The sequence below is a fragment of the Adiantum capillus-veneris genome, chromosome 8 (genome assembly GCF_014529385.1).
Source record: "Adiantum capillus-veneris isolate H3 chromosome 8, ASM1452938v2, whole genome shotgun sequence".
NCBI lineage: Eukaryota > Viridiplantae > Streptophyta > Polypodiopsida > Polypodiales > Pteridaceae > Adiantum > Adiantum capillus-veneris.
In genome coordinates this window covers 132,625,828-132,641,210 of record NC_140938.1, presented here as the reverse complement: position 1 = coordinate 132,641,210, position 15,383 = coordinate 132,625,828, and the positions used below count along the sequence as shown (strand labels likewise).

At 43.1% G+C, this 15,383-nt stretch overlaps 1 protein-coding gene across 1 annotated transcript in view; it reads left to right on the top strand.

The window, feature by feature from the left end:
• Nucleotides 1-5,293: 5,293 nt before the first annotated feature.
• The window catches only part of LOC147452983 (uncharacterized), a 47,426-nt gene continuing 37,336 nt past the window's right edge, over nt 5,294-15,383 (top strand). Inside the window, exons 1-4 of the mRNA XM_086518534.1 lie at nt 5,294-6,075; nt 6,603-6,697; nt 6,783-6,850; nt 6,945-6,988. Of these exons, the coding sequence (XP_086374660.1) occupies nt 5,759-6,075; nt 6,603-6,697; nt 6,783-6,850; nt 6,945-6,988 (524 nt within the window). The 5' untranslated portion in view covers nt 5,294-5,758. The remainder of the gene's footprint in view (nt 6,076-6,602; nt 6,698-6,782; nt 6,851-6,944; nt 6,989-15,383) is intronic.

Below are 15,383 nucleotides of genomic sequence, written 5' to 3'. Positions count from 1 at the left end.
GATGCACAACACATAAGCAAAGCAGTAACTTAAGGAATGTTCCTCAGCTTAGAATTCTCTTCCTCAGTCAAAACATGTATCAAAATCCTAATTACAAGGTTATCATTAGTCATATTCCACATGTGGAGAATACGAGTCTCTGGGACTAACACTGGCGCCCGCTATTTCAATTATGTGTCAGGAAAAAGTCCCTAGGTGCTGGTCAAATCCATTATAAGACCATTTTGAGCAGGTCATATTAGGAACAATTTCAGTGGCCAAAAATTGTCGGACATCTAGTCAGACTTGTTAAGGTACAAGTGTTGTTAGACAACTTTAAAGAATCATTGTTTATACATGTAGCAAAGCTATGTTCTGTTAATGAACATGTTTCATTTGGTACCTAGGTGCGCTCAATTTTCACACTCTATAATGTTACAAATATGCTCTCACGGCTTTCACATGGAAAGTATTTAGTTCTTTTCTTGTGAGGCGTGAACATAACATTAGCCATAAGCATTGGCAAGTAGGATCATGGATACGTAGGTTTGAATCTCTTTTTGCTAAATGCATGCACACTAGGTGTTATGGGTCCTTGTGTTTAACAATGGCTGGTTTGGAGTGGCATGCACATTCATACATTAATCACTTATAAAGCATCTTTGCTCTATGTGAAATATATTTATGGGGGAATTTTTGATTTACCAATCACCAATAGAGGTCATGGCTTCGTTTGGGTGCTTGTGGATCTCTCAAGTTAACCAAGATGGTTATTCATAGCATTGTTATTTCCTCAGCAATGTTGTAAGGCACTGTGATCCCTGTTTACCAGTCATTGGAAGACTGTCTGTAAATAGTTGGGAAACGCACCTCGACACTATCATTTATCCAAAGAGGATAGGCAGATTACACGTGTAATCTTGTGCTAATGAAGCGCGTACGCTAGCACCAAGCAATTCAATTAGAAAGAATGTATTGCTTTAGTTGGAGTTTGCTTATCATAAGGTAAAGCATGTTTGCGACTAGGTTTAGTCTCATCAACATGTTACTTTCATGGAAAGTGAGAAGATGTATCCTTTGCGACACCTCCTTGTTGTGATAACTCATTTAGTATACTCAAGTTAGTTCTAAAGAGAGCCTATACACTATGTTAGATATGAGCCGATTACACAAAATGGTTGCAAAGGGACAATAATATGGATAATCAAGATGTTATTCTTCATTTCACTAAACCTCCTACTGGACAAATTTCCAATCAAATGGATAGCTGGATCCATGAACGATGCCACTGCAAAAAACATTAGTGTTATTATGAAGATATCAACACTTTTGTTTTTAAGGACGAAAACACTTCTCCAAGGGGGGAGTAATGTCAGGCCTAGGGTAAGATTGAGCAGGCCGAGGGCTAGGACGGATCAGTGGTACATGGGGTCCCTATTTTTAGCAAATCAGTAGGGCACGGTTAGGTGGAAAGAGGCATGCTTCAGTCCCCAGTCCTCAAAAGAATATGGTCGGCAAATTTATGGCTGTTGGGCGGTAGTCAATGTTGGTTGGTGGTCTATGGTCGGTATGCGGAGTTAATGACCAGTGGTGGCCGGTTAAGGGTGGACATGTTTACACATGGATGGATACCTCTCATGTGAGAGGGCAACCCATAGAGGCTCCTTTGCATCTATAAACGGAGGACTCTTCTACACATGAAAAGTAGAAGCGAGAAGAAACAAGAAGTGCAAGGTAGAGAGAGAATCACGTGGGACGACCATTAACGGTTTCCAAGCCCTTTGTAAACTACTTCAGTTTGAAGTGTAAGGACATTGAGGGGCTACTTTCAAGTTGACATAGCCCACACTTGGGTAACACTTGGGTAAACCACATATATGTTGTGCTCTCTCTCTCTCTCTTGTGTATGTTATATCTCTCTCCATTAAGTACATCATTGTAGTCGCTACTTAGTAACCCACATAATCCTAACACCAAAAGGATCAATCCTCAACAATGACATCAAAAGAAGATGAAGGGTCACTACACAAGTAGCATAACACCAATGGATTTCTTTCAATCCCTAGGAATTTTTATGGCAAGTCTACTCTTGTGTACAAGAGAAACGGGGAAGAAACTATGCTCTGCTCACAATGTACATTGAGAATTTCCCTAATCTCACACTTCAATTGTGCCACTCAATGTTAATCTCTTCTTCTCTATCTACTTTACCCACCAATGCAAAGCGCTCCTTGGGCAAGGCGATGTACCACCCACACAAACAAAGAGATGCTTCTCCACTAACCCTTACACTCCAAACACTGCAACTTTTAGCTAATCATACAACCATTGTATTCATTAGGACAACTTAAGAATCAACCATAAAGATTAAGCACTTCAGCCACACATTTAACGAATCGTACAACTAATTAAGCATGAGTTTTTGACAAATGAAGATAGAGAAAATAGAGAGAAGGAACGATGAGCTCCATTACATTAAAAGCTCCCATGTCACAAGCTAAGAAGCTTGAAGGACAAAGATCACATTATATATCTCGGATTGTCTAAAAAATGGAGATGGAGGTCCAATCTCAAAAGTTATATTCTTGCCTCTAAGTATGCACCTTAGAAATGACATGAAGGAGTCCTAATTTCTTTGACTAAGTCACTTTTACACATGAATATAATCTTCTTCCAGGGTCCATAATAGGTTGGATGATAAACATTGAAATGTAATGCTAATCATTGAGTACGAGTGAATTTGAGGCAATAACTTCAATTCTATGTAATTCCTAGACATTCTATACAAAGATTTTATGAATCCATGGGAAGATACCCTACAAAAATATAATGGCTAATGAAGTATTAAGCCTTGAATAAATTTCTACATTTGACTTCTTTAGGCAAAATAGAGCAAAAATTTTGTATTCCCATGGCTATACTATCCTTGATGGCCTTGAATGCTCGTAGAAGTCTTTTGACCACACATACACCTTTGCCTTATGATTTTGTGGGTTGTGGTGGAGAGTCGTTTTATTAATCGATGGAGGGAAATTGTCTGGTATTTGTTGTCTTTAGTACAAAGATACCTCCCTGATTAGTCAAAGCAGCACATATCAAATTTTGAGATCAGAGGCAAGAGAACTCCACTTTGGATTTTCAAAAAAAGAAATGGTCTTGTGGAAACTAGGCGAAGGTAGCACCAAAGCTTTAGGCTATGAGGATGTTAAGGTTGACATCATCTTTGATTTCACTAGTTGCACAGAGGCATGAGAACTCCGCTTTGGATTTTCAAAAAAAGAAATGGTCTTGTGGAAACTAGGCGAAAGTAGCACCAAAGCTTTAGGCTATGAGGATGTCAAGGTTGACATCATCTTTGATTTCACTAGTTGCAATAGCGGCACTTATATTTTAAGGAGATAAGAAAAAGTGTTGTAGTTTCTTTGTACCATTGGCACTTCCATTGTCAAATGCCCCCTTATCAAAGTGCTTTTGGATGTTAAGGATAGCAACTATTGCATGGGTTTCTTTTTGGAGCAGAGGTTTGCCAAGTATGCTCCAAATTAGGTGAGAGACCAATTTTCACCTTGCTTTTCAATATTGTAGGGTTATGCACTCGACAATAGCTCCATTTTCGATTCTAGCACAATTCCAATCCTTATAGGTGGCACTATCATGGGGATAGGGATCTTAGAGACCGCTTCATCTCTATGGTCGTTTATACAAGCCTTGTGTTGATTTTTTCTCTAGATTGACCTAGAAAACTAGGCACATTGGTAGTGGATTTTGTGTTGTTGGTGTTTGAGCTATTGTTACCTTGGAGCCCACGAAGATGTTTAGATATTTATGAGGTTCACCTATAGCAAGGCAATTGGAAGCTCACTTTTATCTTGCCTTTGCTTGTGCTCACTTAACAAAGAAGACTTGACAGTTAAGGTTGAATTGTTGTGAGTGTGCACTATCAATGCGTTTCGCGATGGGTTGGCACCTAAAGCCTTAGGAAATTAGACTTTACCATCTCAAAATCTTGTTGGTTCTTGGCTAGTCTCTTTGGAACTTGGATTTTGCAACGACGTAAGCCTCTTTTTTTTGGGGGGGGGGGGGGGGGGGTGGTGGTGTCTTGAGATCAAGCTTGAATAGGTCCTACTTGTCAGACACTTAGCTTTAGCATTTGTGACCTTGCATTTCTAGTTTCATGTGTAAGGTCATTGTGACAATAGTAGAGGATCTCCCAAAAAGGATTATCAAGTCCCTGCCTAGTATTAGTTATTCTATTAGGCTTTATGATGTTGTCACATACAAACAACCACCTATAATGTGAAAACCTATGGATAAGGAAGCTACTATATTGCTTACACACTTGTGGGGAAGACCTTCAAAGCTACTCATAGGCCCATATATAGCTCTTGGAGCATAAGTTGACAAATAAGAATCTAGGTCTTATAAGCCATCAGGTTTGATTCAACCATTTCATCCAGTAAGGTTGAGAATAGGCATCGGATTCCATACTTGTCTTTTGGACCAATTTGTATCCTTGTGGTTAGAGTAGAGGTTTTACTAGGTTCCTCCATTTGTTAGGTCGGCTTGTGCCACCTCATGAGTTCTTGATGGCTCAAAGCTTGCACTTTGTGGCATTGAGACCTTATTCTTCCCAAATTGTCTAGGTGTACTTGCTTCACTGATAACAAAGAATTTGACACATCTCTCAATGGATGGAGGGTGTGATAGACTTGCCATTACACTCCTCATTAAATCATCTCTAGAGCTAGCTATGCACTTTAGCATGATAACGTGAGGCACATCCATCTTTTTATCCTGGTTAAGCTTTGCATTATCCTTCTTTCGCTCCATTACTTGAGATCTAAGAAGATCTATTGTTTCTCGAGGCGAGACTTGCTTCTTGCGATGATTTAGGAGGTGTCTTGAGCTTTAGCAAAATTTCATTGCATGAGGCTTCCTTGATTAGATTTGTGCTCGTGTTCTTGGAAGCCATTGGTTTGCTTTGGATTTTTTGTTTTGTTTTGTTTTCTAACCGCGTCAGGTTGGATATTGTTCGTGCTTCTTAAAGTTGTGTCCATTGAGTGAGATTCACAATGGTCAGAGATGTTACAAGGGCCACTCATGTATGTCATGCTAGGGTGCCCACACATGCACCCTATTTGCGACAAGAGCAATCGAGCTTAAGGTCAACTGCTCTGTGTGTGACACAAGCCTTAGAGAAGAAATTCCAATTGAGATAATTGGCCGGCAGAGAGGCCGTTAACTTTGACGGCTGCCGGCAGTTTATAACCAGGAAGTATTATCATAGGAAAGCTAGTTTTTTAAAAGGAGGGGGTAGAGGTGCAGTATCACATTGATATTAGACACAGGAGAAGCGCGCCCGCAGTCAACTCTTCCGACTTGAGCTCGTCACACTCACCACAGGCCTAACCGCCGCTCTTTACTGCCTCCCACTCTTTCTCTCTCTCAACCATCTCAATTTCCAATAGCGCTTTTTTACCTCCGGGCTTTTCCTCCTGGGCGACCTTTGCAAAGAAGAATTTTTTCCCTTTCCTGCGCTTTTCTGTGTCGTTTTTGCTGTTTTGGGCGACCTTGAAAACCCACCGTCCTCAACTCCTCATATTTTCGCATTCGGTTTCCCTCGCTTTCCTGCTTTAAAGCTTGTCGGGTCATCCAGTGAACGGTGTTTTCTTTCGATGCATCGCCTTGTTTCATACATTTAACTTCACTAGTACCTTCTTATTGGCATGCACTTAAGCATCCAGAATTCTTCCTTGTATGATCGCTGTTTAAGCAGAGAATGGAGACACCTCCTCTGTTCGTGTCGAGTTTGAAGGATGCGTTGAAGAGTCGCCAGTCCCAGAGACATCATCCCAATAGCGTAGGCCATGTAGGGCAGGAGCAACATGAAGGCAATTGTTTGGAGCAGAAGCATGAACCAGGGAGTAACGCAAAAAATACAGTAACTCATTTACAGGAGACCGACTCATGTAGTGATAATCGACCGGCTGTTTTGCTCACAAATGACGATGGCATTAACGCGCCTGGATTGAGAGCACTAGTGGAGGCCCTTGTTAACAGTGAGTGCTGCCATGTCTATGTCTGCGCTCCCAATAGGTAACACCCCTCAATTTATGATTGCTTTTGTTCAGGTGCAGATAAGGGCTAGATAGAGATTGTGTCAGTATCAGTCAGGAGGCTAATTAAAAGCATAGGACACATGCAAGGGCATACTTTTTCATCCAGTTTTGTTTTTTTTCTATGGTAGCGTGTTTTCTAAGGTGCTCCTGGGGATTGGGGTGGCGGATCAAACTTGCCAGGAGGCCTAGCGTGCGCACTTTGCCTCATCACACTCCCAAACCATTTGGATAGTCGTTGGTTTTTGGGCTCTTTTAATATTAGATCATATCGTCTCGTGTGCTTATGAAGCTCTTTGGATGTAGCATTCATGATTGCTCAGTCATCTTCTACATTGATTTCCCATAATGTTCCTTCTAGCTTCTGGTTATTTGATCCAACATCCATTTGGCCTAGGCACTGTTGAGTCTTATGTGATGACCTTCTGATGCATGTTGTTCTGTTTTCATCTGGCGTGTCATTTTTACATGAGCCTCAAGTGTCTTTGTCATAACTTTGGCTTTCAGTAATAAGTCTGGTGTTGGTCATTCCATTACACTTCGGAAGACTGTTGAAGCTTCTTCTGTTGATATTCAAGGGGCTATTGCCTATGAAGTTTCAGGTTGCTTTCTTTTGGAACTCGGTGAAGTTTATGCGGATCGTTTGATTCATCGTTATGGATAATTCAATTTGTAATTTTCTTTCAGGAACACCTGCAGATTGTGTTTCTCTTAGCTTATCTGGTTTCCTTTTTTCTTCAAAGAAACCTGCTTTGGTATGTTGTGCCTTTCCTCACTTTGTGAATGGTATGATTGTCCCATCTACATGGTTACTGTGATGCTTTGCTGATGTGCTTTGAATGATGATAGGTACTCAGTGGAATAAACAAGGGCTCAAATTGCGGCTATCACATGTATGTTGGTAACAAACCCTTTTGTTGTTGTTTCAGAATGATGGGCAGTGGGTTCTAATAGCAAAAAGCACAGGAAAAGGTGGCTTGTTAAGTGCATGGTCAAAGTGTCCTCTTGTGAATATGTACTCGTCTGAAATGTTTGGTGCAAAGCATTAAGGTTTTGTAACGAGGCATTTGAGTCTGCACAAGAATTATTGATGATGTGTGAGGATGCCGAGGGACTTGGGGACTTGGGAAGTATGTGTATGGAAGTGTGGGGCTAGCTATTAGAGACCGCAGCCGGCCTATGAGACAAATCAAATATACGCATGTGTCATCCATCTATCGGGAAAGGACAAAAGTACAAATCAACAAAGTGTGGTCCTGAGGTAGGGGGGAGGGAGTGGGTGATTTTTGGGAGGCCAGGATACAAGATACATGGTTATGAAGGGGGGGAGGGGGGGGGGGGGGGGGGGGGGGGGGGGCACATCTATATGCTCAAGGATGTACAATCATGAAGTGTATCAAGTTGATTAGCTCCATCCTATGTTCGATAGTTCCTCTCCCTCTAGCTTCAATGAGGACGAGAAAAGGTGGAAGAAACGGAGAAAGACGAAGAAAAGCAAGACAAGTAGATCTAAGAAGTTTAGAAAGCAATCTAGTAGTTTAGTGGAGGAAACCTTGTCCTTTTTTGACAGTTCAGACAATGATACCCACTTGTTTGGTACCATTTATGATAGGTGCTATAGACTTGGATACTCCAAGTCGGAAATCTGAATGGACACACGAGAGAATCACTTAAAACACTTCACAAACTTTATCACAATCTAAAATAGAGTCGACCCGGCCCGGCGTAGTTCCGTGCCTAGAGGTATTGGCCCAAATATGGCGCCCCTTACGGTATTTATTATTATTCTAATGCTTGAGCAAAGTACAAAGACCGAGGGTCCTCTCTGCCTAGTTGCTCGTCAGTAGACCGAGTTCAGAGTGGCCCTAAGTCCATATTTATAGGCCCTTGGCCTTCAAACTCAAAAGCAATTACATGAAAAGCTTCAACTCAAAAGCACTAGGCCAAAAAGCAGCCTGCGGAAATCTGTACAGCCTGCCACGTGGCACAACGCAAAACGCGAAAATTTGTATTGCTGCCACGTCAACATGCTAGCGCAATTAAGGGGATTCCGTACTGCCACGTCATCAGTCCAAGCTGCCACCACTGTTACAGGCTTGGACACCCCAAGTCGGAAATCTGGCATGACACACGAGAGAATCACTTAAAACACTTCACAAACTTCATCACAATTTAAGATGGAGTCGACCCAGTGCGACGTAGTTCCATGCCCAGAGGTATTGGCCCCAAAATCTGGCGCCCCTTTGGTATTTATTTGTATATTAATGCTTGAGCAAAGTACAAAGACCGAGGGTCCTCTCTGCTCAGTTGCTTGTCAAGTTTGTGACATACCCCTTTCTTGAAAGAATTGTAATTGCCCTCGTTTACGCCTGCAAAATCAGACATAAGCCTTAACCGAGTTCAGTAGACACTGACTCTAAGTACCGATGCAATAGACGACACAAATCGAACACTTGTACAAAGACGACAGTCACATCACATCACATTCAAGTCATATCACATAGAATTCATTGAGATCTAGGACCATGATTCCTGGCAACATATTTAGTAATAGCATCTTGATCCACACCGGATCTCATTGATCTCGAATTAACTAATTCTTATTGCCATCATGTCCATAGATTTCTCAAGACCAAAATGCTGAGATTTCTCAAGACCAAAATGCTGCAGTCATTTTGTCAATCATTCCGTCTTTCAATCCTGCACTCAAACACAATCACATGTGTGAGTAATCAAAAATCAGATTCATTTCCAGGAATTCCAGTTTATAATAACACACTGAGTTTATATTGAGTTGAGTGTTTCAATCATTTAGTTTAGTCATCTTATCGCTGTGTAGCCATCTCATCCCTTGGGAACTCTTGATGCGCTCACCACAATATCCAGTTATATCATTCATCATCAGTCATTATCATCATTCAAAATTCATGATTCTTATCTCGAATCGTGGTCAAGGTCATTCTGGAGCTGTCATTGCTCCCAATTGCATTCACTGTTCACAAATAGCCAGATCTTTCACACACATTAATTTCGTACAAAAGTCAGAGTCATCTTCGGAATTCCTATTTCAAAGTTATTCATTTAATTGGTATCTTTTTCAAATTTCTATTCAGTATCTGTTTTGGAGCGAGTATCTCCTCGCCCAGTTCTATTTCAGTCTGTCAGTCGTTCTCATTCTTGTGCCTTTTTGGGGCACCGCACAGATATATGTCCTCGTTCCCCATAGTCAAAACACTTATCCCTTTTGAGGTATTCGTCTTTTTGTTCCTCTGTCAGTGGGGAGAGAGAGAGAGAGAGAGAGAGAGAGAGAGAGAGAGAGAGAGCGTGTTGGAGTTCCGCGCCCAGAAGCATTGGCCCCAAGACTGGCGCCCCTTTCAGTATTTCTATTGATCTCAACAAGGTACAACTTCTAAGGGACCTTTGCTCTCAGACTCTGCGTCCAGATGATTTTGCAGAGTGAGGCCCCAAGGGCTCTTATAAACAATACAAGGGATGCCCAAAAGTAGTACGTGAAAAGCTTCAAGTTTTAAAAGCATCCCATGCCCAAAAAGCTAGCGCTCAAGGCAGCTAGCGCAAATCACGCAAATTTGTAGAGTGCCACATCAGTTGTCGACAGTAAACGTGGGCTGTCCGTACAACTCTTCTACGTCAGCATCCTTGCGCAATTTTCTTGTCCTTTTGTCTGTTGGGCCAATTCGGATGGGTACCATAAGTTGTACGCTTAAGACTCTTTAATCTGGGGCCCATGGAAGATCCTGTAAATCGGTAAAACTTCATCTGCATCTTTCTCTAGGGGCTAGACCTCCCACTATCCGGATTCCCGTCCAGATGGTCATGCAACGTCATCACTTGCACAAAGATGACAGTCATTGAACATTCGACTCACATCCAAATCCAATCACATAAAGTCCATCGAGATATCGGATCATGATCTATTGGCAACGTGTTTAGCAATCGCATGTAGATCTATCTCAGACCTCATTGATGTCGGGATTCACTACTTATTGCTATCATGTCTATCTCATATGGAATCACAAGGCCAAAATGCTAGAATCATTTCTTCTTTCAAACATGCACGCAGACACTATTGAGAGAGCACACATAAATCAGGTTTATGTCGGGAATTTCCAGTTCGAAGTACTTATTTCATAAAGTCATCCAGATATATTAGTGTCTACAGAAGGCCAAAGTGACCTATGAGGCCAAAAATGTTACAAGTGGTGAATCTAGTACAATGTCTGAGTACAACTACATAAAGAGAGGGGGGGGGGGGGGGGGGGGGGGGGGGGGGGAGAAGGAGAGAAATGAGAGCTGATACAATGGCACAAGGGGTGGGCTGATGCAATTGGTGATATAGAGGTAGGCGGATGGGGGGGGGGGGGGGGGGGGGGGGGGGGGGGGGGGTTCAAAGGAAGTCTGTAAGGTGCAACGGAATGAATGTTTGAACTTTGCTCAAGATGAGTGCTCCGAACTGTGCTCAACGTTCCTTTTTGTTCTTATGGAAGGGAGAGCCTTCCGTTCTTAATGAGAGAGTGCGATGATCACAAACAAAGTGAATGGACACTGTGCGTGCAAGTGTATGAGACTGAGAGAATACGACACTAGAGGCGTTGTAAAACCCTCCTCCGAAGGCCTCACTCTCGTCGGCGAGAGTGGTCTACTATTGATTGCACAAACTGGTACAAAGTGGATGCATGTGACTGATGCAAGTCTAGGCTAGATCGATGACGACGACGGGGATGGCGAGACCGATCTAAGGGCTGAAATCTGCTACTCTTGTACTGCTGTCCAAAAACGCTAATGGCTGAATTCTGCTGCGGCTGAAAACACAAGAGAAAATGCTGCCTTTGCTGGTCCTTATGGCTGAAAATCTGCGGTTCTTTAGGGCTGAAAACTGCAGGTCTTTATCTGCTGAAAATCGCCATAGCTGAGGCTTCAATTCTGGAAACGCTAGGGCTTTGGAAAACGCCATGCTGAGGACTTCTTGGCGATCAGTGTCTTGGATCAAAAACGCTAGCAGAAGGGTATCCTAGCGATGAACTTCTTGCTGAAAACGCCAATGATTGGGGGGTCTATGGCGAGGCTTACTTGATGATGAAAACGCTAGGTTGATGGGGGTCTTTGCTTGGAGGGAAAACCACCAAGGGGATTCTTGCTGAGAAGTTGCCTGTTGAGCTTGTGCTCCTGCTGCCTCTTCTGCCAATTAGTGCTGCCTCTTCTGCCAATTAGTGCTAATCTATGTTTGCTTATATACAAACTTACTCAATTTGCCCTACCTACTTTCCAACAAAAGTCACTTAAAAATAATAAGTGAAAAATATCAAAAATAGGTAAAATAGGCTAAATGCACTGAAAAATTCCCCTGAAGGATTCTGATGGGAATGCTTATGATCATGCTGTGTGCAACCAGAGGATATGCATCTACACTAAGTGCCTGGGCATGCACGGTCTGCGAACAGACTCACAAAAGTGCCAGATCACTACTAAATCTAGATTGATTGGACTGACTAAACCCTTGTCGAGCTGTAGCTTGTCCACGGACACATGGGGTTGGATGTGTCACTTAACATCCCCTCCTTTTGAAAGTGAGGTACTGATACCGAACTGTATGGCGTCGAGGGAGATCGCCAATAGCATCCGGAATCCTGGAAGGGACTCTTCGCTGGCCCACTCTGATGTGTGGGTCCTGCGGTACTTGAACTTCATAAAGGTCTGCAATGCTTGCTTCTTTGGGCGGCGCCGAAAGCGACACAATTTTTGGAGGCTCCTTCGATGCTTCAACTTCATCTAGTGTCATGCTTCTTTCTTCTTGAAGAATCTCCATGGCTGAAAATTCCTGAAACCATTTCCAACACAAAACCATGAACATACCTAGTCTATGTAAAGTGAGTGGAAAAAATCTTGTCTTCCTAAAAGACTGTGCATGCAATGTAGATGAACAAAGAGACGGAGTGCTAACCCGTTCACCACACACACGCAAACAATGAGATCGAATCTTTCTCTGCGGATCTAAAGCAATCAACTGTGGCAATTCACAACGGAAAATGCTCATACTTTCATGTGCTCATTCTACGAATGTGTCATGCCAAGGAAGAGACATGGAATGTGACTTCCTTACATACATACTTGTCAGCTTTTCATGGACAATCCGCATACATTCGTGCTCATTCATGCGTGAAACGTGCTCAACGTACAATATGTCATGCCTAGGAAAAGGGATCACATAAAGATGCTGGTACAGTAAACGATCACGAATGAAACACTCAAACAATGCGTGTGTATCAATCATGCGAACACATAATGCTTCCTATGAGGGTTCGTTGGACCTAGGCTCGAGAGCCAAGATCGATTCTTCCTGAAGGGGTTCTGTGGACTTAGGCTCGAGAGCCAAGATCGATCCTTCGTGATTGATCGAATCTGAAACGAGGTTAGCTTCGCTAGAAAAAGCATCGACTAACTCATTATCCTTGTGAACAATCACATCATCTTCATGCAAATCATCATGCTTGTGAGAAATCACATCTTGGTCATGCAAATCATTATGCTCATCATTATCATCCAAATCATCATGCAAATCATGTGTGTCATGCTTGGGAGAAGAAGAGACTAAGAGAATCTCCTTTTTCCGAATCTATTGCATCTGTGCCTGAACTTGAGAAAAGAGTCGCAAGAATTCTTTCATGTGTTGATCGCTCTTCTCTTGTCTTGCTTTGTTCTTGCGGTCATATTCTGCTTGTCTTTCGTTGTTCTCGCGAACAAATTGTGCTTCTCTTTCTTTGTTCTCGCGATGTTTGGCTGCCACTCTTTCTGTGTGTTGACGCTCTATGGCTGCCATCTTTTCTTCGTGTTCATGCTCTATTTTTGCTTTTCGTTCTAACTTCTTGTCTATAAACAACTGCGGAAACTCCTTCATAGGAGTTAGTGCAATCCTTGACGTAGATGGGGAAGGGGGAGGGTCGAAAAAAAATCTTGGTGGGGAAAATTCTTCTTCGCCTCTCTCATGCTCATCACTTCCAAGCGAAGTATCCATTCCGCTTCGAGTGATGACCATCCACTGAAGTCGTGGGTTCTTGTGGGCTTGGTTTCTTAAGTTCACGAGGATCTTGGGTTCTTGGGGTTCTTGAGTTCTTGTGGGTCTTGAGGTCTTGAGGGTTTTCTTTCGCTCGCAGTCTGTGTTCGAGAAGGATCTTCTCTTCACCCGAGTTCTGCTCTTTTCCGCGGGCAAACCCCTTGGCGGCCTTTCACTCACACCAAGGTTGCTTTTTTCCACCTCACGTCGATTGGCTGGCCGCTAAGTGCAAAGTCCGCTCTTAATGAGTGAAAAGGACACAAGGGGAGGCTGGACAAGCCCTTCTTTCCTGGGATTCCTGTCACTTTTCAAAAACACGATTAGGAATCGACACACCCAAGCGAACTTGGGTTCGTGCGACCTCAACAAGCAAAAAAAATTGCTTGTGATTCTTGTGGTTCTTTCCTTGAGTGATACAGAACACTGCCAAAGCTCTGATACCAATGTAAGGTGCAACGGAATGAATGTTTGAACTTTGCTCAAGATGAGTGCTCCGAACTGTGCTCAAGGTTCCTTTTTGTTCTTATGGAAGGGAGAGCCTTCCGTTCTTAATGAGAGAGTGCAATGATCACAAACAAAGTGAATGGACACTGTGCGTGCAAGTGTATGAGACTAAGAGATAGAGAGAGAAGAGAATACGACACCAGAGATGTTGTAAAACCCTCCTCCGAAGGCCCCACTCTCGTCGGCGAGAGTGGTCTACTATTGATTGCACAAACTGATACAAAGTGGATGCATGTGACTGATGCAAGTCTAGGCTAGATCGACGACGACGATGGGGATGACGAGACCGATCTAAGGGCTGAAATCTGCTACTCTTGTACTGCTGTCCAAAAACGCTAATGGCTGAATTCTGCTGCGGTTGAAAACGCAAGAGTTTTCCTTTGCTGGTCCTTATGGCTGAAAATCTGCGGTTCTTTAGGGCTGAAAACTGATGGTCTTTAGGGCTGAAAATTGCAGGTCTTTATCTGCTGAAAATCGCCATGGATGAGGCTTCAATTTTGGAAACGCTAGCGCTCTGAAAAACGCCATGCTGAGGACTTCTTGACGATTAGTGTCTTGGATCAAAAACACTAGCAGAAGGGTATCCTGGCGATGAACTTCTTGCTGAAAACGCCAATGATTGGGGGGTCTATGGTGAGGCTTACTTAATGATGAAAACGCTAGGTTGATGGGGGTCTTTGCTTGGAGGGAAAGCTACCAAGGGGATTCTTGCTGAGGAGTTGCTTGTTGAGCTTGTGCTCCTGTTGCCTCTTCTGCCAATTAGTGCTAGTTTAGGTTTGCTTATATACAAACTTACTCAATTTGCCCTACCTACTTTCCAACAAAAGTCACTTAAAAATAATAAGTGAAAAATGTCAAAAATAGGTAAAATAGGCTAAATGCAATGAAAAATTCCCTTGAAGGATTCTGATGGGAATGCTTATGATCATGCTGTGTGCAACCAGAGGATATGCATCTACACTAAGTGCCTTGGCATGCACGGTTCGCGAACAGACTCACAAAAGTGCCAGATCACTTCTAAATCTAGACCGACTGGACTGACTGAACCCTTGTCGTGCTGTAGCTTGTCCACGAACACACAGGGTTGGATGTGTCACGTGACAAAATCCCTCATCGATCGGTGGCGAATCTCGTCAATATCCTCCATAGTCACTACTCTGATAGGGCGTCTCGCATGTCGAGCTAGGGTGATCCGGATCCTTTGCTGCAGCCTCCTCCGATACTGTGAAGCCCCCTGTGGTCGTGGGTGTCTGGATCTCCCTAGTTCAATCACCCGATCGATCAATGTACCTTTGGTATGGGTGTGATCTGGAGTTGAGCTCTGCTGTGGTGGACACTCCTCTAGCTTCTCAATATCTAGTGTAAAGGAATGTGTGATCTGCCTGTGAGACTGGCTCTCCCCTGATGTCCTCAACAAGCTCTCCCTGTGTCGGCACAGCTCGAGTAAAAACAGGCCTAGGCATTGACTCTAGAAAGTGGTCCAAAACCCTCTTTGAACAAGCAGTGAAAGTGGCCACGGATGTCATAGTACATTGGGCAGTGACATTTGTAGTGCAGCTTTGTCTCTAGCTCAATATGACATAAATGACATATCTTGGCCTTTGCTGGTACTCCTCGAAATCTACCAGTCTCGATCTGAAGCTGATGCGAGGATGTGCGTATACGGCCAATAGCACACTGTATCCCATGAGATAAGTGTGTATCCATGTATCTAG